Genomic DNA, 23,404 nt, shown 5'->3' with positions numbered 1-23,404 from the left:
TTTTTTTTTTTAAAGATTTTATTTATTTATTTGAGACAGAGAGAATGAGATACAGAGAGCATGAGAGGGAGGAGGGTCAGAGGGAGAAGCAGACTCCCTGCCGAGCAGGGAGCCCGATGTGGGACTCGATCCCGGGACTCCAGGATCATGACCTGAGCCGAAGGCAGTCGCTCAACCAACTGAGCCACCCAGGCGCCCCCTCAGCAAATAATTCTTAATGTGGTGGAAAGGAAGCCTAAACTGGAGTTTAGATACTCAAAATCTAGATGTACTGGCACTTGCTAAATGGGTAAATGGCTAAATTCTTTGCTCCCTGTGAACTGGCATGCTTATATGTATAATGGGGATATTCTCTCCTCTCTCTCTTACAGAAATGAAATTAGAGACTAAGGTAGAAAAGGGCTTTGTAAATTGTGAGATTTTATATATCTTTAAGGTAGTTAAGTCGGAAGGATCTTAAGTGTTCCATGTTGAACCATCTCCATGTACTATCTCTTAGCTCAGTTAATTCTGATTTAGATTTTTCCTGTATGTTAGCCACTTAGAAAGTACTTTTCCACACCACAGAATCAAAGCCTTGTCTAGGAACCAGTTTAAAGACCACATAGAAGATCACCTCCTCCCTCCAACTGAGAATACATTTTGGAAACATGACACAAAAGATGATACCAGAGCTATACAGTTGCTATTGGGCAGGTAAGGACTTTTAACTATCTTTCTTCCTTTTAAATTCTTCCTTCAATTCATTGTGTGGTTTTTTTTAAGAATTTATTTATTTAGGGGCACCTGGGTGGCTCAGATGGTTAAGCGTCTGCCTTCGGCTCAGGTCATGATCCCGGGGTCCTGGGATCGAGTCCCGCATCAGGCTCCCTGCTCAGTGCAGAGCCTGCTTCTCCTTCTCCCTCTGCCATTCCCTCTGCTTGTGCTCTTCTATCTCTCTGTCAAATAAATAAATAAAATCTTTAAAAAAAAAAAAGAATTTATTTATTTATTTGACAAAGAGAGACATAGTGAGAGAGGGAACACAAGCAGGGGGAGTGGGAGAGGGAGAAGCAGGATTCCCGCTGAGCAGGGAGCCCATGCGGGACTCGATCCCAGGACCCTAAGTTGAAGGCAGACGCTTAATGACTGAGCCACCCAGGTGCCCCTCATTGTGTATATTGTTAACAGATTTATCTTCTGAAAGCAGCACTTCCATGGGGTAGCCAAATCATTCCCTTGGTTACTCATTGCATACTAAATAAAAATCACTATTTATTACCTATGAAGTAAAAATCTAGTCTTTAGCCTTTTATTCTTAGCTTCACTTACAGAATGGTCTCCAGCTCACCTTTCCATTCTTATCTCCCAGCTTTATCCCCAACACCATTATTAGGGTATAATTTTAAAAACTCAGATTTTAGGGGCTCCTGGGTGGCTTAGTCAATTAAGTGTCCAACTCTTGGTTTCGGCTCAGGTCATGATCTCAGGGCTGTGAGATCGAGCCCCCTGTTGGACTCCACCTCAGCAGGCAGTCTGCTTGAGAATCTTTCTCTCTCTCTTCCTCTGCTCCCCGCCCCCCCACACACTCTCTCTCTCAAATAAATTAATTTTTAAAAAAACCTCAGATTTTAAGCAGACACATGTTAATTCAGGGTCTTATTATGTCTCTTATGTAACCTATGTTGCCTATGTAACTAGGCAGGAAAAAAAATAAAAGGGATCCAAATTGGAAAGGAAGAAGTACAACTATATTCACAGATGACATGATCTGGCATGTAGAAAATCGTAAAGAATCCACTGAAAAATATTAGAACTAACAAATTCTGGAAGATGGCAGGATATAAGATCAATACAGAAAAATCAATTGTGTCTCTGTATACTTGCAATGAACAATCCAAAAATGCAATTAAGAAACAATTCCATTTATAATAGCAGTAATAAGAATAAAATACTTAGGAATAAATTTAACAAAAGAAGTGCAAAACATAAACTCTGCAACTGCAAAACATTATTAAAAGAAATTTTAAAAGATGTAAGTATGTAGAAAAATCCCATGTTCATGATTCAGTGCAATCCCTATTAGTATTGCAGCTGACTTCTTTGTAGAAATTAATAAACTGATTCTAAAATTCCTGTGAAATTGCAAGGGACCCAGAATAGCCCAAACAGTCTTGAAAAAGAGAAAAGTAGGGGGATTCACATTTCTCTATTTTATTTTTAAAGATTTATTTATTTATTGGGGGGGAGGGGCAGAGGGAGAGAATGGTCTTAAGTAGACTCCACACTAAGTGAGGAGCCAGATGCAGGGCTCGATCTTACTACCCTTACTGCCCTGAGATCACAACCTGAGCCAAAACCAAGAGTTGTATGCTTAACTGACTGCACCACCCAGATGCCCCTGACACTTCCTTATTTTAAAACTTAGTACAAAGAAACAATAATCAAGTCCATTTGGTACTGACGTAAGGGCAGACATATAAATCAATGGAATAGAAATGAGTTTAGAAATAAACCTATGTCAGACAAACCATGAGACTCTGGACTCCAGGAAACAAACTGAGGGTTACAGAAGGGAGGGGGAGGGAGGGATGGGGTAGCTGGGTGATGGGTATTAAGAAGGGCACGTGTTGTAATGAGCACTGGGTGTTTTACACAACTAATGAATGAATGAATGAATCGTTGAACACTACATCAAAAACTAATGATGTACTATATGTTGGCTAACTAAACATATAGAAGGAAGGAAGAGGAAGGAAGGAAGGGGAAGGAAGAGAAGGAACACAGAATGGGAGAAAATATTTGCCAATCTGATAAAGGATTTATATCTAGAGTATATAAAGAACTCATACAACTTAATAATTAAGCGACAAATCATTCAATTAAAAATATGGGCAAAGGATCTAAATAGAGATTTCTCCCAAGAAGATAGTGAAATGGCTAATATACACATAAAAAGATGTCAGCACCATTAGTTCTCAGGGAAATGCATATCAAAACCACAGTGAGATACCACGTCATAAGCACTGAGATGGCTTGAATCAAAAAATCAGTAAAATTGGTGAGGATGTGGAGAATTTGGAACCCTCATACACTGCTCACAGCAGTGTAAAATGGTGCAGCTACTTTGGGAAATAGTTCATCACTTCCTCAAACTGTTATATATATACTAGCAATTCAGCTCCTAGGTATACACCAAAGGGAAATGAAAAATAAATCCATGCAAAAATGTGTACATGAATTTCCATAGCAGCATTATTCATTATAGTTAAAAATGTTCATGAGACAATGAATGGGAAAGAAAAAAAGTGATATATCCATAAAATGTAATATTACTTGTCCAGAAAATGGAATAAAGTACTGATAACATGCTGTAGCATAGGTGAACATTGAAAACATGTTGAAAGAAAGAAGCTAGTCACAAAAGAGAACATGTTTTATGAGTCCATTTATATGAAACATACCAAATAGACAAATCTGTAGAAAAGAAAGCAGATTAGTGGGTTTTTCAGGGCTGGGTATGATGGGAGGGTAAGTGGTAATAGCTAATGGGTAGAATTTCTTTTTGAGGTGATGAATATGTTTTTAAAGTGACTCTGGTGATAGTTGTTCAAATCTGCAAATACACAAAAAACTACTGAATTACTGACTTTAAATGAGTGAATTGTATCTTATGTGAATTATGTCTAAACGAAATTGTTTTTTAAAACTCCCAACACAGTACTATATAGTCAGGAGGGAACCCCCAAGTCCTGACTTCTTAAAGAGTGAAGGACTTGGACCCCATATTTAGTTCCTCAACTTTTAAGCCTCCCTCTAGAGATATGGGCTCCAAAAACACTTTGTTCTGAAAGCCAGTGGGGCTTGCATTCATGGGACTCAAAATAATACATACTTTCCCAGCTACTATTTGAGGGTTCAGCTTCCAATCAGCCTGCATCTAGGCACTGACTTTGATCCTCCTGTTTGGGACGTTGGTGGGTCTTTGCATACCCTCAACTACTGGGAGCTACTAAGAACAAAGGAGGAGGCTTGGACAATCAGAAAAGTTTATGAGGCAAGTAGGGGCTTGGGAGCCAGACTAATTGATGAGATTCATCTCCTACTGTCAAGAATAGAAACAGGTCAGGACTGTCTGTCAGGACATTATGACAGGACTGAGACAGGTGACTGTTTTGTCTAATATGTAGAATTCAACAGAGAAAGTCAAGGATAATGAAGAAACAAAAGAATATGTTCCAAACAAAAGGACAGAATAAATATCCAGAAACAGATCTCAATGAAGCAGAGATAAGTGGGTTACCTGACAGGGAATTAAAAATAACAGTCATAAAGATGTTCACTGAGGTTAGGAGAACAGTTACATGAACCAAGTGAGAATTTCAGCAAAGAAACAGAAAATTTTTTAAAGTACCAAACTAATCATAGAACTGAAGAACACAATAACTGAAAAATTCAAGAGGGTTCAACAGCAGACTAGATCAATGGGAAGAAAGAATCAGCAAACTCAAAGACAAGGCAGTGGAATTCAGTCAGAGATACAAAAAGAAAAAAGAATGATAACATAAGGGACTTAGAAACCAAGAGATCAATATACACATTATAGGGGTCCCAGAAGAAGAAGGAGAGAGAGAGAAAGGGGCAAAAATATTCAAAGAAATAATGGCTGAAAATTTCCCTAACCTGGGGAAAGAAACAGACATCCAGATCCAGGAATCCGAGAGTTTTAAGTTAGATGAATCAAAGGAGACCCATACTGAGACACAATATAATTAAATTGTCAAAAGTTACAAGGAGAGAATCTTAAAAGTAAGGAGAGAAAAGCAGCTTGTTACTGACAGGGCACACTCCATAAGACTTTTAGCAGATTTTTCAGCAAAAACCCTACAAACTAGGGGCGCTTGGGTGGCTCAGTTGGTTAATCCAACTCGTGATTTCAACTTGGGTCATGATCTCAGAGTCATGAGATAGAGCCCAGTGTCGGGCTCCATGCTCAGTGGGGAATCTGCTTGAGCTCCTCTCTCTCTCTCCTTCTGCGCCCCCCCCACCTCTCTCAAATAAATAGGTAAATCTTTAAAAGCAGTGGGATTATATATTTGAAAGTGCTGAAAGAAAAAGAACTGCCAACTAAGAATACTCTATCTGGCAAAGTTATTCTTCAGAATTGAAGGGAAGATAAAGAATTTTCCAGACACACAAAAGTTGAAGGACTTAATGACCGTTAGACTAACCTTACAAAAAACATTAAAGGAAGTTCTTCAAGCTGAAAAAAAGGGATGCTAAGTAGTAACAAGAAAACATACAAAATTCTAAAACTCATGGCTAAAGGGAAATATATAGTTAAATTGAGAATACTGTAATATTACAATGGCGGTGGGTAATTCACTTATAAATCTAATATGAAGGTTAAAAGACAAAGTATTAAAAATAAATACAACTAGGGGCGCCTGGGTGGCTCAGTCGTTAAGCGTCTGCCTTCAGCTCAGGTCATGATCCCAGGGTCCTGGAATCGAGCCCCGCATCGGGCTCCCTGCTTGGTGGGCATCCTGCTTCTCCCTCTCCCGCTCCCCCTGCTTGCGTTCCCTCTCTCACTGTGTCTCTCTCTGTCAAATATATAAATAAAATCTTTAAAAAAAAAAAATACAACTATAATAATTTGTTAATGGATACACAATATAAAGCTACAAACTGTAACATCAAAATTGAAAATGAGGTATGGGAGCTTTTATATGTGTTTTAGGTTATCACCCTAAAATAGGCTGTTATAAATATGTAAGCCTTATGGTAACCACAGAGCAAAAATGTATAGTAAATATATAAAATATAAAGGAATTGAAACAGGCCACTACAGTGAATCATCAAATCATAAAGGAAGAGAGCAAGAAAGGAACTACAAATCAACCAGGAAGCGGTTAACAAAATGATAGTATTAAGTTCATGTCTATCAATAATTGTTTTAAATGTAGGTGGACTAAAGTCTCCAACCAAAAGACAGAGTACTGAATGGATAAAAACACAAGACCCAACTATATGCTGCCTACAGGAGACTTTAAGGACTTATAGGCTCAAATTGAAGGGATGGATAGAGATATTCCATGCAAGTGGAAACCAAAGGAGAGTTTGGGGTAGCTATTGTTACATCAGACAAATAGACTTTAAGCCAAAAACTGTAACAAGAGGTAAAGAAGGTCATGATATAATGATAGTTGGTCAATTCATCAAGAGAATATAACTGTAAATATTTATGCACCCACCACAGGAGCAGCTAAATACATAAAGCAAATGTTAGTAGATCTGAATGGAGAAATAACAGCAATACAATAATAGCAGGGAACTTTAATGTCCCACATCCCACAATGGATAGATCATCCAGACAGAAAATAAGGAAATACTGGACTTAAATGACACAAACCAGATGGACCTAATATATACATATACATACAGAACTTTCCATCTAACAGCAGCAAAATACATATTTTTCTCAAGCACACATGGAACATTCTCTGTGATAAATCATATACTGGGCCATAAAACAGTTATTAATACATTTAAGGAGATTAAAATAGCAGGCATTTTTTTCTGACCACAGTAGTGTGAAATTAAAAATCAATTACAAAAAGAAAACTAGAAAATTTACAAATATGTGGAAATTAAACAACATGTTCCTGAACAACCAGTGGGTCAAAGAAGAAATCAAAAGGGAAATCAAAGTAACTTGAGACAGAGGAAACTGGAAACACAATATACCAAAAGTTATGGGATGCAGCAAAAGCAGGTCTATGAAGAAAATTTATAGCATAAACATGTACATTAAAAAACAAGAAAGATCTCGGGGCGCCTGGGTGGCTCAGTTGTTGGGCGTCTGCCTTTGGCTCAGGTCATGTGGAATTGAGCCCCACATCGGGCTCTCTGCTCGGCGGGAAGCCTGCTTCTCCTTCTCCCACTCCCCCTGCTTGTGTTCCCTCTCTCGCTGTCTCTCTCTCAAATAAGTAAATAAAAGCTTAAAAAAAAAAAACAATAAAGATCTCAAGTTAAATAACTAAATTTATACCTCAAGGAACTTAGAGAAAGAACAAACTAAGCCCAAAGTTAGTGGAAGGAAGGAAAGAACAAAGATCAGAGTGGAAATAAATGAAATAGACTACAAAGACAATATAAAAGATCAATGAAACTAAGAGCTGGGTTTTTTTTTTTATAAACTGTTAGACTTACAAAGACAAAAAGAGAGGACTTAAAATTACAAATGAAATTGGAGACATTATAACTGATACCACAGAAATACAATCATAAGAAACTACCATGAAAAATTATATGCCAACAAATTGGAAAACCTAGAAGAAATTGGTAAATTCCTGGAAGTATACAACTATCAAAACTGAATCATGAAGAAACAGAAAACCTGAACAGACTTATTAAAGAGATTAAATGAGTAATCAAAAACCTCCTAGCAAACTGAAGTCTAAAACCAACCAGATGGCTCCACTAATGAATTCTACCAAACATTTAAAGAACTAGTACCAATCCTTCTCAAACTTTTCCAAAACATAGAAGGGAACACATCCAAACTCATTTCACAAGGCCAGCATTACCTTGCTACTAAAGCCAGACAAAGACACTACAAGAAAAGAAAATTATGGGCTAGTATCCCTGATGAACGTAGATGCAAAAGTCTTCAACAAAATAGCAAATACACTCAACGGTACATTAAAAGGATCATATACCATCGTAAGGAGAATATGTTCCAGGGATGCAGGAATGGTTCAACATCCACAAATCAATAAATGTGATACCCTGTATTAACAAAATGAAGGATAAAAGTCATATGATACTCTCAATAAATGCAGAAAAAGCATTTGACAGAATTCAACACCCATTCATGATAAAACCTCTCAACAAACTAGGTATAAAAGCCATGTACCTCAGGCGGCTGGGTGGCTCAGTCAGTTAAGCGTCTCTTGGTTTGGGCTCGGGTCATGATCTCAGTTGGCTCCATGTTCCAAGTCTGCTCCTCTCCCCGCTCTCACTTTCTCTCTCTGGAAAAAATAAAATCTAAAAAAAAAAAAGCAGTGTACCTCAACATAACAGAGGCCATACATGACTAGCCCACAACAAACATCATAGTTAATGATGAAACACTGAAAGCTTTTCCTGTAAGATCAGAAACAAAAGATGCTTGCTCTCACCACTTTTATTCAACATGGTCTTTTAATGTGCCATAGACAGTAGAATAAGTTCAAAGAAGTGTTAATTGAAAAACTGAACAGTGGAGATCTTCATAACTTTAAGTGTGTGCAGTGAAGGGGAAAAAAGAAGTAACTGAGTGAGGGGAACAATAAATAGCAAATGATATGTAAAATGCCAAGAAGTAGAGCTTCAAAAAGGAGCAGTGCTCAGGAGCTAGAGAAACCCTGTGGATTAGGAAGTTGTTAGTTGAGTTGTAGCAGTTAGGGAGTTGTTCTCACCTTTGAGAGAGAGATTTCTATAGATCAGTAGTTCTCAACTGGAGGGGCAGTTCTCTTGTACTCCCAGCCCCATGGTACATTTTGTAATGTCTGGAGACATTTTGGGTTATCAAAATTGAAGAACTACTGGGATCAGATGAGTAGAGGGATCTAAAATGTACAGGATAGCTCCCAATGACCAAGAATTATCTGACCCACCATCTAAGTAGTGCTAAATTTGAGAAACCCTGCTATAGATAAAAAAAAAAAAAAAGTGAGGAAAGGAACATTTATTATGTTTGTTCCAGGAAACTTAGGAACAGGATCTAATTTGAAGGTAATAATTATGTGCTATTCTCTTGAGAAATTAAGGGGATGGGGCACCTGGCTGGCTCAGTTGAAAGAGCATGCGACTCTTGATCTCGGGGTCATGAGTTTGAGCCCCACACTGGGTGTAGAGATTACTCAAATTTTTAAAAGAAGAAGAAAAAAGGGGGAGAAAGTATAGCAGCTAGCATGAAAGGGAAGCAAAGTTGAAAGAATAACTGAAATGCTTAGCACGGTGCCTGGTACATATAATAAATATTGCTTTTATGATTAATAACATGTTCATTAAGAATTCAATAAGTTCATTTACAGATGTCTGTTCAGTACCAGTTATTTTAGGAGAAACAAAAATGAATGAAGTATACACATACTTGTATGCTTATATTCCTTATTAATTTACAAACTTTTTATAAGTAGGGTTTCTGTTTTACTCATTTCTGTATCACACATGGAATTAATCTTGCCATAAATAACCCTAAATACACATATTTTTGCTTAATGGAAGAAGCCATATTTATGAATTCTTCACAAAAACAGCATGAGCATTCAACTCATTGAATTATAGTTAATTCTTTACCTTCTTTTCATCCTGCTAGACCATAAGCAGTGCAAGAGTAGAGCAAGTTAGTTTAACCATCTCTGTATCATTCAAGACCTAACACCATGCCTGGCACATAATAGGTGCCCAGAAAAGAAAAATGTTTGTTAAATAAATGAATGAGATCATAATCAGTGTCAGTAGTGTATTTTTGAATACTAGCTGTTGGCATCCCAGAGGAGGGAGAATATAATATGAAAATATTTATCAGGTAGTCTTCTATCTAATGTGAGTCTTCTGCTTAACATATCTTCTTTCATGTCTAGAACTTTAGAAAGTTTTCAGTTAGAAAAATATAGCTCAACTGAAACTTCTTTTAATGTCCTTCTGCTTTGTTTTTCTTACCTCTACAGTGCTGAATTATCCCAAGGTCAGTACTGGAATGGGCTAGGCTCTCCTCCAGATTCCCCATCTCCTGGGAGTGATGTGTATTGTAGCAGTGAGCTGAATGATCCTCAGTATGACCAGAGTCTCCTGGAGAGCTTATTTTACACGGCACCTGTAAGTAATTGAATCTGCAGCTTTGGAAATTAGAGAACAAGACTATTAATAATATTATTAGGTGCAGGCATGTTACCACTTGCCAGACAGAAAGCTATCCATTTTACATATGTCATTTTACAGATGAGGAGACAGGCCTAGCAAGGTTAAGAATTTTAGGGGTGCCTGGCTGGCTCAGTTGGAACAGCATGCGACTCTTGATCTCAAGGTTGTGAGGTCTAGCCCCACATTGAGTATAGAGCTTACTAAAAAGAAAAAAAAAGTGTTTAGAGAGAAAGAGAGAGGATATAAAATGGGAATAGAAAGACCCGTCTAGAGAAGTAATTTGTGCACCACAAGGGATCTCATTTGAACTGATGAGAATTGATGTGGAAAAGTCATCATCAATAAGGCAAGCTAGCATATTGCAACCAGTCTGTGAAAGCCTTTGAATGTCAAGTGAGGAGAAATGACATGATCAAAACGGTGGTTAAGGAACGTTAATCCAGCAGTGATGTAGGAAGCTATTAGGGGAGAATACCTGAAAGCAGATAGGAAACCATTGGATTATTGGAGGTGTCTAGGAGAGTGGCAGCAATGGGATTGGAAAGGAAGAGATGAATTTAAAAGATATTATGAATTATTAGGATTTCATGACTTCCTATTTTAAAAATCATCACTGACACTCTGTTACTTGTGGGATAAAAAGAAGAGAGAATTTACATTTATTACACATTTTTGATGTGCTAGGGAATTTACATGTAATCTGTTATTTTTGAGTACTGTGCCAAATGTTTTAAATTCATTATTTCATTTAATTCTTTTTCTAGCCCTATAAGATATTGTTATCTTTTACATATGATATAAACGCTTATAGGTGTTAATTAATTATAATTAATGACATCATCTCATAAGCCTTAAGTATGGCATTAGAATCTGATCTTGACTTACTTCCCTAACCTTATCTCCCACATTTGCCCTTTACCCTTCAGTCATACTGATTGTCTCATCACTCCTCAAATATTCTAGCTCTTTTTTTATCTTTATATTTTTTGCTCATAGTGATCCTTCTACTTTGAGTGTTGAAATACTTTTATACATCTGGTAAACTCTATTCTTCAAAAATCAATTGATCACCTCTGTGAAGAAACCATCCTAGACTTCCCCAAGCAGAATTTATTGCCTGGATGTCCACAGGATCCTGGGACATTCAGGCAATGTTGTAGGATACAGTTCCTCAAGAACAAGAACATGTCTGCATTATCTTTGTATTACCAGTACAACAAAGCCTGATGGATATTGAATACTCAGTGAGTACTTAGTGAATAAAGGAGTGAGTTTATAAATGGCACTAAGTAATCCCCCATGCTATTTGAACAAAATAATTTTAGAAAAGATTTGTTGATGGGAAGGAGTGAACCAATAGACCATGATGCAATGGAAAGATCAAGGAGTTAGAATGCACATGTCCTTCCCCAGGGTTTGATATTCTTAATATTGAATAACATCCACAGCTTAGAAATTCAGCATTATTAGCCTGTGTTTTTGGTTCCTAAAATTCTTAGCTTTTGAACCATCTAGTATATTTACTCTAATTTCCTTCAGGCTGTGGACCCATTTAGATTTTGAATGCCTTGTCTATAACCATTTTTAAAAGCGGCCACTTAATAAAGAAAAACCTAAGAGCAAAAAGCTTTGTAATTTCACCTTGAAAAAGTTGTACTTCTTCCTTGAAGGACATTCTGATCGTGCTTATTTAACTATTAATTTGTTACCCTTGTCATAGGTCAATACAGTGTACACCCTGAGATGCTGAAAAAAGGGGGTGGAGGTGATAAACTTAAAATGACATTGGATTAGGGGCGCCTGGGTAGCTTAGTTGGTTAAGTGTCTGCCTTCGGCTCAGGTCATGGTCCTGGGGATCGAGCCCTGCATTTAGTTCCCTGTTCAGGGGGGAGCCTGCTTCTCCCTCTCCCTCTGCCTGCCACTCCCCCTGCTTGTGTTCTCTCTCAAATAAATAAAGAAATCTTCTTAAAAAAAATGACATTGGATTCCTATCTGCATTTATATTAGCAAGTTTTTTTTTTTTAATTTGAAACCAAATAAGTATAACACTGTCTTCTCTCTTTATTTTGCATTTTGTGATAGAAAGGGCTGATCAGTTGATTGTGGTAAGCTACCTTTTCTCTAAGTAAAATTTAATTACAAGGGACTTAACAACTGGTTCCCCATTAAGAAAATTTGTGACATAATAAACCGTTCATCTTAGCAAGAGTAAGAGTAGAATAAATCACTTAGTAGTATGGAGTGGTGAAAAAAGATGGAGTCTTTGCATCCATATAGTTAGGTGACATTGTACCATTTTGCCTCAAACTGTGGTAGAAAGATAGGCTTTGGAATCTGCCTTTGGTACTAGATACATAGTAGATAGTAAATAAGTAATGATTGTTATTATTGTTAAGAATTTGAAAGAAGAGTCTATTTTCATTTATTTTCTTTGAACCGAACTTGTAGGTTATTTTTATATACCAGGAGAAATGTGGGATTATCTCCCTGGCATCAGTTATCTCTTTAAAAGAATGATATATGTGCAGAGAAGAATTTGATTACTTTTAGAGAAATGTTTTCATTACCACTCTCCCTAAAGCAGTTTTTTTTAAGTGCCTCTCTTTTTGTTTCTTCTCCCCATAGAAATCTGATAGCAGCATCAGTGATTTCTTCAGTGAAGATGATACTGTCCCTTCTAAAAAAATGAACAAGTCAAAAGCTCTTGCCAAATCTCCTAAGGTTGTGGAGTCAAATGATCTTAAGTTGAAGAAAAGGGCAGCGGGCAAGAAAAATAGGTGAGCCTCTCCATGATGGCTTATTTAGAGGCAAAAAAGCAAAGGAAGATTTTCACAAGATCTCCTAAAGTAAAAAGTAAATGATCTGTTTTTGCCCAACACTATCACCCTGGTTAAGTGAATTACAATAGTTCACTAAGTATTAAGTCTTTAAAAGTATAATGATATGAAAAGATGGATACAATAAAATAGTTAAGAGAGAAAGCAGAATTCTAGGTTGAATGTGTGCTGTACTACACTGTAGAAAATACGCATAAAGAAAGCAAATGAAAAGGAATACACAGAAGTGATGATAGTAGTTATTTAAAGTAGTAGGTTAACTGAGGTGTAATGTCTGTAGCCCATGAAAGAAAACCTAATTCTATAACATCAGTTTCTGTACTTACGTGGAGATAAGCCTTTAGATTGAAGAATGGTTTTACTTTTTTTTTAATTTCTTTCACTGTGGGTTAGGACAAGAATTCTGTTGATTAAAGTCATTTCTCAGTCCTTGATAACTTGTGAATTAAGATACTTGCTGCCCTTCCTCTTTCCTCTTCCTGCCTGTGCAAACTAGATCCTTTCATGTTGGGTCTTGGACTGTCTGTTTCACTGTCTATATGAACTCCTTTCAGAAATTTGGTTGAACAACAAATGATACCAGAAACTCCTGAAGATGCCCAAGTGATGACACTAAGTGTGGATAAATTGGCCCTTTTGGGTAGAACACATTCAGTCAGAATCATCATTGAAACAATGGGAGTTCCTCCAGATAGTCCTCAGATGACCTCTGGACAAAAAAGTTTTTCTGGCAGACCACCTAAGCTGACAGCAACAAAAAAGCGGTATGTCTCTTACATGGAAAAGCTAAATTTGACATTTCTGGAAAGTGTGTGGTGGTAATAGTAATAATAAAATAAATAATTATATAACATTTTATGATTTATAAAGTACTTTCATATGAATCAGTCAACAAAAATGTAGTGAATTCCTCCCTGGGTTTCAAGGCCAATACTAGGTAAGTGTGAGAATAAAGGAAATTGAGACCCTGACTCTGTTGTTATACACTTTACAGTCAGCACAAGACAGACACATTTAAAAGGCTGTAGGATGCAAAATAGATATTTTATATTAAAAATGCTGTGGAAAATTTGTAGACGTACTGTGATCATTTTCCATCTTTTACAAATATCAAATCATTGTTATATGCCTGAAACTAATATAATGTTATATGTCAATTATGTCTCAATAATAGATAGATAAATGGATAGAGTAAGTGAACTATGCGAGCGCAAGGAAGTTCTGCCTGATAGGATTGGTGAAGGCTTTCAAGAGAACAGATAGGTCCTCTGAGGATCTGAGGTGCTAAAAATAGGACCTTGAAAGATATGTAGGATTGATTAGATAATAAATACATTCATTTGTTATTTGATGTATGTTTTAATGACTTTTTTTGGTTTTGATTTTTAGCACCTTCTTCGTGGAATATCACTTTCCTGTGGGCTTTTCTAAAGGTGGATTGGGAAAGACAGTTTTGATCACCGAGGTTGTTCGACTCGCCTCCAGTAAAATTACAGATGGAAGTAAGAGAGAGACTAGTTTTCTGTTCCTTAGACATTTTTGCTGTGGAAGAATTTTTCAATCCCTAAATATTCATCTGATTTTTATGGTACCACAGAATCATAGAGTTAGAAAGAATTGTGAAGTGAATCTACTCTAATTCCTTTATTTTATAAGTGAGGACACTGGCCCAGAGGTGCTATGACTATCCTGATGCAGGGCAACAGGTCAGTAACATACCTGAGACTAAACTGTAAAACTCCTGATGCTTAGAGCATGTTTGCTCAACTATTGCCTTTTTTTTTCCCCTTTTTTAAAACAACTTTATCAAGATATAATTCACATATTATACAATTGAACTCTTTAAAGTGTTTGTTGAACCCGTTGAAGAATTCCGTGGTTTTTAGTATATACAAAGAGTTTGCAACCATCATGATCTAATTTTAGAACATTTTCATCCCCCCAAAAGAAATCCCTTATGCATTAGCATTCACTCTTCATTTTCCTGTCTCCACCCCCACCCACACTAAACAACCCCTAATCTATTTTCTGTCTATCATTTTACTCATTCTGGACATCTCCTATAAATGGAATCATTAAGTATGTGATTTTTGTAACTGGCTTCTTTGACTTACCATAATATTTTCAAATTTGATCTATGTTATGGCATGTTTCAGTACCTTTTTCCTTATTGTGGCTGTATAATATTTCATTGTATGGCTATACCACATTTGGTTATCCATTCATCAGCTGATGGGCATTTGGGTTGTTTCTCCTTTTTGGCTATTGTGGATAATGCTTTTATGAATATTTGTGTACACGTTTTTGTGCAGATATATGTGTTCATTTCCCTTGGGCATATACCTAACAGTGGAATTGCTAGGTCATATGGTAACTATATGTTTTAACTTTTTAAAGAACAGCCAGACAGTTTTCATCAGCTGCTCCACTATTTTACATTCCCAGCAGCAGTGTATGGAGGGTTCTAATTCTCCACCTCCTCACCAACCCTGGTTATCTTTCATTATTTTTTATTGTAGCCATCTTAGGGGTTATGAAGTAGTATCTCACTGTGGTTCTGATTTGCATTTCCCAATGACTAATGATGTTGAGTGTGTTTTCCTGTGCTTATTGTTCATTTGTATATCTTAGAGAAATGTCTGTTGGATTCTTTGCCCATTTTTAAGTTTTTATTACTGGGTTGTAAGAATTCTTTATACATCCTGCATATAAGGCCCTTATGAGTTACATATTCTGGATTTAAGACCCTTATGACTTACATATTCTGGATATGAGACCATTGTGAGAGCTATGATTTTGAAATATTTTCTCCCATTAATGGGCTGTCCTTTCACTTTCTTTTTTTTTTTTTTAAGATTCTATTTATTTGACAGAGAGAGACACAGTGAGAGAGGGAACACAAGCAGTGGGAGTGAGAGAGGGAGAAGCAGGCTCCCCGTTGAACAGGGAGCCCGATGAGGGGCTCGATCCCAGTACCCTGGGATCATGACCTGAGCTGAAGGCAGATGCTTAACGCCCCTGTCCTTTCACTTTCTAAATACTTTCATTTATAGCACAAATGTTTTAAATTTTGCTGTAGTCCAGCTTAGTTTTTCTTTTGTTGCATGTGCTTTTGGTATTATCCTTTTTTTCCTATTTGAAGTATTCCTGATACAAAAAAGTAAAAGGGTAATATAATAAACATTTATGTTCCTGTCATCCAAGGTTATATAACTTTCTAAAAGATTTTGTGAATTTCTTTGCCTTGGTTATCCAGTTTGATCTGTGAATGGTTCATCAGTGTTGAATTCCTTCTCTGGGAGGTAGTTTAAGGAGTAAAAGATATGGTCCTAATTCTCCTACGTGTAATTCAAGTAACTTTCCTGTAAATACAGCATGTTAACATTGGATTTTTTAATTTTTATTTTGCTTTGTTTTATTTTTTTAACTAGATATAATCCATTCCCTTGATTCAAAATCTTTGTAGGCAGTGTTGTAAATTTTATATTATTCCTAAGATATTTCATGCATATATAAGCAAATATGTTTATCCTTTTTTGCCTCCCATTTTTATCCAAGTATTAGTGTACCTTATGCACTGTTCTGTACCTTGTCTTTAACAGTGTGTCTTAGTAATTTTTTCATACCAGGACATAAAGAACTCAGTCTTCCAGTCCTTTATGACCACATAATATTCCCTTGTACGAATATGCCATAATTTAAACACCCCCTTTATTGATTAATATATTACTGTTTAGGTTGTTTTCAGTCTTACTGTTAAAAACAGTGCTTCAATACAAAAATTTTGAACATGCATCATTTCTCATTTGATGTGAGTATATCCAGTACAAACATTAAAATTACTTATTTGCTCTTTTTTTTACATTTTTTAATTTTAAATTCAATTTAATTAATATATACTGTATTATTAATTTCAGAGGTTGAATTTAGTGATTCATCAGTTGCATATAACACCCAGTGCTCATTGAGGTACCCTCCTTAATGCCCATTACCAAGTTACCTCATCCCCCGGCCTCCTCTCCCCTCCAGCAGCCTTCAGTTTATTTCCTAGAGTTAAGAGTCTCTCATGGTTTGTATCCCTCTCTGTTTTTATTTTATTTTATTTTTCCTTCCCTTCCCCTATGTTCATCTGTTGTGTTTCTTAAATCCTACATACGAGTGAAATCATATATTTGTCTTTCTCTTACTGACTTATTTCATTTAGCATAATACCCTCTAGTTCTATCCATGGCATTGCAAATATCAAGATTTCATTCTTTTTAATGGCTAACATTCCAGTGTGTGTGTGTGTGTGTGTGTGTGTGTGTGTACACATACCACATCTTCTATTTTATCCATTCATCTGTCGATGGACATCTGGGCTCTTTCTGTATTTTGGCTATTGGGGACATTGCTGCTATAAACATTGGGGTGCGTGTGCCCCTTTGAATCACTATGTTTGTATCCTTTGGATAAATGCCTAGTAGTGCAATTGCTGGGTCTTAGGGTAGCTCCATTTTTAACTTTTTGAGGAACCTCCTTACTGTCTTCTAGAGTGGTTGTACCAGTTTGCATTCCCACCAACAGTGTAAGAGAGTTCCCCTTTCTCCACATCCTTGCCATCTGTTTTTTTCCTGTGCTGTTAATTTTAGCCATTCTGACCAGTGTGGGGTGGTATCTCATTGTGGTTTTTTGTTTTTGTTTTTGTTTTGTTTTTTCTCATTGTGGTTTTGATTTGAAAATACTCTTAAAAACAGCACCTAAAGTAATTTAGTATACTTTTTTTTACTAGAATACACTGTTTCACTTTCCCCATCACCTTAAAGGAAGAATTGGGGCATTTAAAATTTTTCATATGTTTACTTCCGGCTTATGCTTAAATTATTGACAGCAACAGAAGCTGCTCTGGAGGTTTGTTCAGAGCATTCAAGAATGTATAATTGATTCTGTTGGCTGAAAGTATGTTTAAGGAGCTTTAATATGCTTAAAACTTATCAAACCCCCACATGCAAGGAAAAATGTTAGATCTTTTTCTCAGGCCTTCCCTTATATCTCCTTCTACCTGTGTGATATCTGATGAGTTTCTCAAAACTTCTTTGAGCCTCAGTTTCCCCATCTATAAAATTGAAATACAGCAAGGACACAGTTCTGATATCTATGAGTTTCAGTTAACATAGTACCTGTAAAGCAAGGACACAAGGGATTGATGTACAGTCAAATGGGACGATGAATGTAAAAACATTAAGCTCTAAAATACTATGTAACTAATAGTACCTCACATTTACTGGGCAGTAAACTACATGCCAAGAACTCTACTCAGTGTTTTATATACATTAACCATTTCATTGATTTTCATACCACAACATAAAAAAACTCCGTCCTTTATGACTGTCTCACTCATAAAACACAGAACAATCAAGTAGCTTGTCTGAGATCATACAACTGGTTTACTAGTGAACTAGAATTTGAACCTAGAACATTTTTTTTAAGATTTTATTTATTTATTTATTGAGGTGGGGTGAGTGGGGGAAGGGGCCTAGGGAAAGGGAGGGAGAGAATCTTAAGCAGGCTCCATACTCAGTGTGGAGCCTGACACAGGACTCAATCCCATGACCCTGAGATCATGACCTGAGCTGAAATTAAGTCAGATATTTAACCAGCTGAGCCACCCTGGTGCCCCTGAATCTAGAACATGTTTTATTCTAATTCATGTGCTCTTAATCTGTATTGCTTTTCAGTTATTATTATTGTTGTTGGCCACAGTGGTTGACTTCTCCCCGTGTCCTTCTGAAAAAGATCACATGGGAAGTGTGGAATAAGCATCAAGCCAGGAATTGGAAGACAGAGTTCTAGTTTTGTTTATACCACATACTAATTGTATGAGCTTAAGCAAAATCACTTTTTTCATCTGTGGGCCTCTTAACAATAACATAGTTTGGACTAGGTATTTTCAAGATAACCTTCCAACTCTTCTATTTTCCTCCCTTCCAAGTCTTAAAAAAAAACTTCTCTGGGACATTGTTCAGCAATTTATTTATAATTTATCTTATTATTGCCTTAACTTGCTTTTAATGGTTAAAAAAAAAAAAAAAGCCATGAGCTTAAGAAACAGAGAATTATGTGAGAAATATAGTTATATAGTACAAAAACGTACCTAGATGGTGAGGAAAAATCCGAGTGAAATAGAGTTCTGTTTGTACAAAAAGGATTTTTCAGTATCTAAAGTGTGTTTTCATCTGTTACCTCAATCCTTCCAACACCAATGAGGTGTAGGTATTGTCTTATTTCCCTTCTCCTGGTAGGATAATCAGGTAAACTGGTCCAGTGGGTGTGGGCTTCCTGGGCGGAGACCTTTTGTTTACAATTCCTGTGTATGGATCCAGATTATAAGACCCAGATCTTATTTATGAGTACCAAGAGAAGTATAGAGTCAAGAATTAAGATGGCAAAGATGAATAAAATTGATCAGTACACCGAAGTGATCAGTTTGAATGAATATCAGAGATAGCAGTTTTCTCTGTAATGGGCCCTTTTGTGAGGGTTTTCCAGATCCATTTTAAGGGTAGAGAAGTGAATGAACAGGAAGATCATTTTGCAGGTGGGAAATTGTGGCCGAGCTGGTCACTAGTAAATAATAGAACTGGAGCTTGACCTTATATTCTTTGATTCTAATCCCAAATTCTTTTTTCATTTTTTAAATCTGTTAAAGCCCCATAGCTGTGAGCACAAACTCAAATACTACTTTATCCCATTTACACTTATTATTACAGCAAAAATCCTTTCCCATCTGTCTAAGAGATAGACATGCCAACTAACATCAGGACCTGGTACCTTGTGTGAATGTGACAGTAGGAGTCTTCTAGTCTTCAGCCAAAAGATAAACTTATTTTCATTACATTTTTTAATTCAGTTCTTCTCTTCATTTATGCCTCATTGTCCCACTGCCAGCCCACACCCTTCTTTTGTTAATACCTACCAACTTGTCTTTTCAAGACAACAAATCAGATTACCTTACAGCCGATGAAGATCTGTCTCTTTTCACATCCTGTAGCAAAACTAGAGCAACATAGCATTGCTTATCTTCTCTGTACTATACCCAGGGTTTTCTCTTTGTCTCTGCTCCTTCAATCCCTACAACCCTAACACTTTTGTGAAATTATGCTTACTAGATTTATTTTTTTTTTCAAGATTTTATTTAATTATTTGAGAGAGAGAGTGTACAAGCACGGGGAGGGACAGCGGGAGAGGGACAAGCAGACTCCCTCCTAAGCACAGAGCCCAACTGACTGCAGGGTGCAATACCAGGACCCCTGAGATCATGACCTGAGCAGAAGTCAGACGCTTAACAGACTACGCCACGCAGGTGCCTGACTAAATTTCTGAAAGAGATTTTAGTTAGATCAAAAGGGAGGTAGGTGGTGTCAAAGCATGGATTGATGATGGCTCTAGTTGGGTGGCCTGACATGTGCTTATGTTTGGTTCTCCTTACAGTGGTGAACTTCCAGCAGCGATTTGTGTTTCCAGTACAGTTTGGTGGCCCAATGATAGAACACTGGTGGAATTCCAACCTCACTTTCCAAATTTACACAAAGAAAACCCCACAGAAAAAGGTACCTCAGTTGATTTTTGACCTTTGCCTTACCATTTATACTAGGGAATTAGTATAATTAATTACACTAATTAATTAATATACTTTACATTGAATCACCTAGCTAATGACTTCTTTCTAATAAAAGAATTGTATGAGCTTTTGGCAGAGAACTTGAGAAAATATTTCCGAAAAGCAAAAATTGTCTATAATCCCATCACCAAGAAATAACTTTGTTAATATTTATGTTTCCCCTTTGTTTTATTTTTTTTTTTCAAATAATTACAATACATGTGTAAATCTTTGGCAGTATTAGGATAATTTTATATACAGTTTTTATCCTGCTTTTTTAAAAATTTAACATTATCTTTATAAATATTTGAAGATTTACTATATATTACTTAACACCCTATTTTTACCAAACATTATAATAAATACTGTTTATATTATTTCAGACTTTTGTAAACATTGTTTTAATGAATACATAGTATTGCATTATAGCAGTGTGCTATAATTAACTTAATAATTCCTGATTATTGGACCTCTGGTTATTTCTAATTGTTAATTTTTAAAATATACATATTTGTGTATAAGCTTTTTATGTACTTGTTACTTTAGTGTAAATTCTCAGAAGTGGAATTACTGGGCTAAAGAGTGAATATTTGAAGCTTTTAATATTTACTGTCAAATTTGCTGTCCAGAAGAATGTTGCCGGTTTATTTTCCCAGCTTCACACATTTATGATAGCCTCTGTTTCTCCATAACCTTGATAGCATCAGATATATTAAGTTTTATAATTTTTCTAGCTTCATGACAAAAATTTGTGTCATCTAAATGTTATTTTTTGTTTTTAATTGTGAGGTTGAATACTTTTTGTAAAGAACTAACTCTTAAAAATAGAAAAAGATTATCTTCCAACCTCTTGGTGACTCATGAAACCCTCTATAATCTTCTAGAGAGAAGTAGTGAAACCCAGGATGGGGACCAAAATGTGGCAGAACATAGGGTTGCCACTTAAAGTTGCTTCAGTCAAATAGTTAAGCTATTTACTCCATAAAGCATGGCTTCCCTTCTAAGCTGTCCTTTGTTGTCAATCCAGTTAAAATCCCCTGTGTCTTGTCTTTAACCTAAATTTTTTTCTCTCTTTCTCTCAGCCAGAAGTCATTGGATCTGCCTCACTGCCTTTACGAACTGTCATTCAGTCTGAGTTGCTTTCTTTCAGTAACCAGCTTCCAGTGCAACAGGAGAATGGTCAGACTCCACTGGGCCCCCTTAAGGTACATAGATACACATTCAGGTAGTCAAGTATTTACGGAGCATGTATTACTGACTAGCACTGAACAAGAAAATCAGGGTCTCTCCTCTTGTAGCTTCTATTAAAATAGGGCAGCAGAGGGGTGCCTGGGTGGCTTAGTCGGTTAAGTGTCTGCCTTTGGCTCAGGTCATGAACCCGGGTTCCTGGGATCGAGCCCCACATCGGGCTCCCTGTTCAGCGGGGAGCCTGCTTCTTCCTCTCCCCGTTGCTTGTGCTCTCTTGCTCTCTCTTTGACAAATAAATAAATAAAATCTTTAAAAACAGGGCAGCAGAATTGCTGTGAAGGAAATAAACAGTACAATGTGAAAGTGAATACCTGGGAGGAAGTAGGGGATGGTGGTCAGAGAAGGTCTAAGAAAGTGACATTTTAGGTAAGATTTGAAGGAAAGGAAGAGGCCACCAAGTAAAAAGTAGAGGGAAGATAATTCCAAAGAAAGGGAATAACACATGCAGAGGCCCTAAAGCAGGAATGTTGCCGTAGGATAGCGAGCCAAGAGGGAGAATGGTAGAAAATTAAAACTGGACAGGCAGGTGGAAGGCATATCATTCAGAGCTTTGTAGGTCTATGTAAATGGTTTAGATTTTATACTAAGAGCCAAGAAAGGACATCAAAGTGTGAGAGTGACAATTGATTTACTTTTTTTTTTAATTTATTTATTTGAGAGGGAGAGAGAATCTGAAGCAGACTTCACACTGAGCATGGAGCCCAATGTGGGGCTCAGTCCCACGACCCTGAGATCACAACATAAGCCGAAACCAAGAGTCAGATGTTTAACCAACTGCACCACCTAGGCGCCCCTGATTTACATTTTTAAAAGATAACTGTGTGGAGAATAGATTGTAGGGGACGAGAAGAAAAAGACATTAGTCCAGAAAAGAGAGAACTGATGGCTTGGACTAGAGTAGTGGCAGTTGAACAAGGAGAGAAGACTGAGTTTGTGGTCTGGTGGAATGAATTCTGATGTATAATTCATTGGAGAGAGGGTTCTTTCCTTGTCTTCAGAAGCTACAGGATTTCTTAGGTGGCAGAATTTGAATGTGTGGCTTCAGTAGGGCTTGGTCTTATTATTCCGGTGATCTTTTAAAATAATCACAGCCATACCTATGACATTTCCATGGCTCTCCATTATCCAAAAGACAAAAATACAGGGCTCACCATGAGGGCCTAGCCTATCACTTACAGCTTTCCTACCAACAGCCATGTCAAACTATGTAAAGAATCAGTAAGGTATCATGCTGGTTTATACCTCCATGCTTTTGATCTTGACTTTCATGCCGCTCCCTCTTGGAAGCCCTCTCTGTGTACTTCCTGGTCTTCTCGATAATAAATACCATTTAGTTTTAAAGACTGGTGTGATTGTCATTATGAAAAATTAACATCACATTACTCTTCCACTATCAAAGTTTTGTTTTTTGTTTGTCTAGTTCATTCTGGACTGCAAGGTTAAAATCAGAAAAGAGGAATTAATGGAACTGATGGACTAGAAATTGTTTCTGTTCTGGCTCTCTTGAGAGAAGTACTGTTCTAGATAGATTGCTGTCCATATTCAGTATTGCGAAAGACTTCACTGTGGGTTTTAAATTAAAGGGAACAGCAAGTCCCCTTTATCCCTAATGACTTTAAACTTAGAGAAAAATTACAAAAACAGTACAAAGAACTCACATACCCTTTACCTAGACTCACCAATTACTAACATTTGTCACATTTGCTTTATAATTATCTACCTCCTGTCTCTCCCTTTCTCACTGTCTTTTTTTCTTTGTCTCCCTCTGCATTCTCCCACACACCAACCC

At 36.8% G+C, this 23,404-nt stretch overlaps 1 protein-coding gene across 1 annotated transcript in view; it reads left to right on the top strand.

Annotated features, from left to right (window-relative positions):
- Window positions 1-23,404, top strand: part of C2CD3 (C2 domain containing 3 centriole elongation regulator) — a 140,562-nt gene that overhangs the window by 30,041 nt on the left and 87,117 nt on the right. The window contains exons 6-12 of the mRNA XM_081797327.1: window positions 520-696; window positions 9,699-9,846; window positions 12,517-12,668; window positions 13,283-13,492; window positions 14,118-14,230; window positions 20,199-20,317; window positions 21,450-21,572. Coding sequence (XP_081653453.1) covers window positions 520-696; window positions 9,699-9,846; window positions 12,517-12,668; window positions 13,283-13,492; window positions 14,118-14,230; window positions 20,199-20,317; window positions 21,450-21,572 — 1,042 coding nt within the window. The remainder of the gene's footprint in view (window positions 1-519; window positions 697-9,698; window positions 9,847-12,516; window positions 12,669-13,282; window positions 13,493-14,117; window positions 14,231-20,198; window positions 20,318-21,449; window positions 21,573-23,404) is intronic.

The sequence above is a fragment of the Leptonychotes weddellii genome, chromosome 11 (assembly GCF_054177405.1).
Source record: "Leptonychotes weddellii isolate Sample4059 chromosome 11, ASM5417740v2, whole genome shotgun sequence".
NCBI classification, from domain to species: domain Eukaryota; kingdom Metazoa; phylum Chordata; class Mammalia; order Carnivora; family Phocidae; genus Leptonychotes; species Leptonychotes weddellii.
Note: the sequence above shows the minus strand (reverse complement) of the source record. Positions and strands in the feature narration are given on the sequence as shown.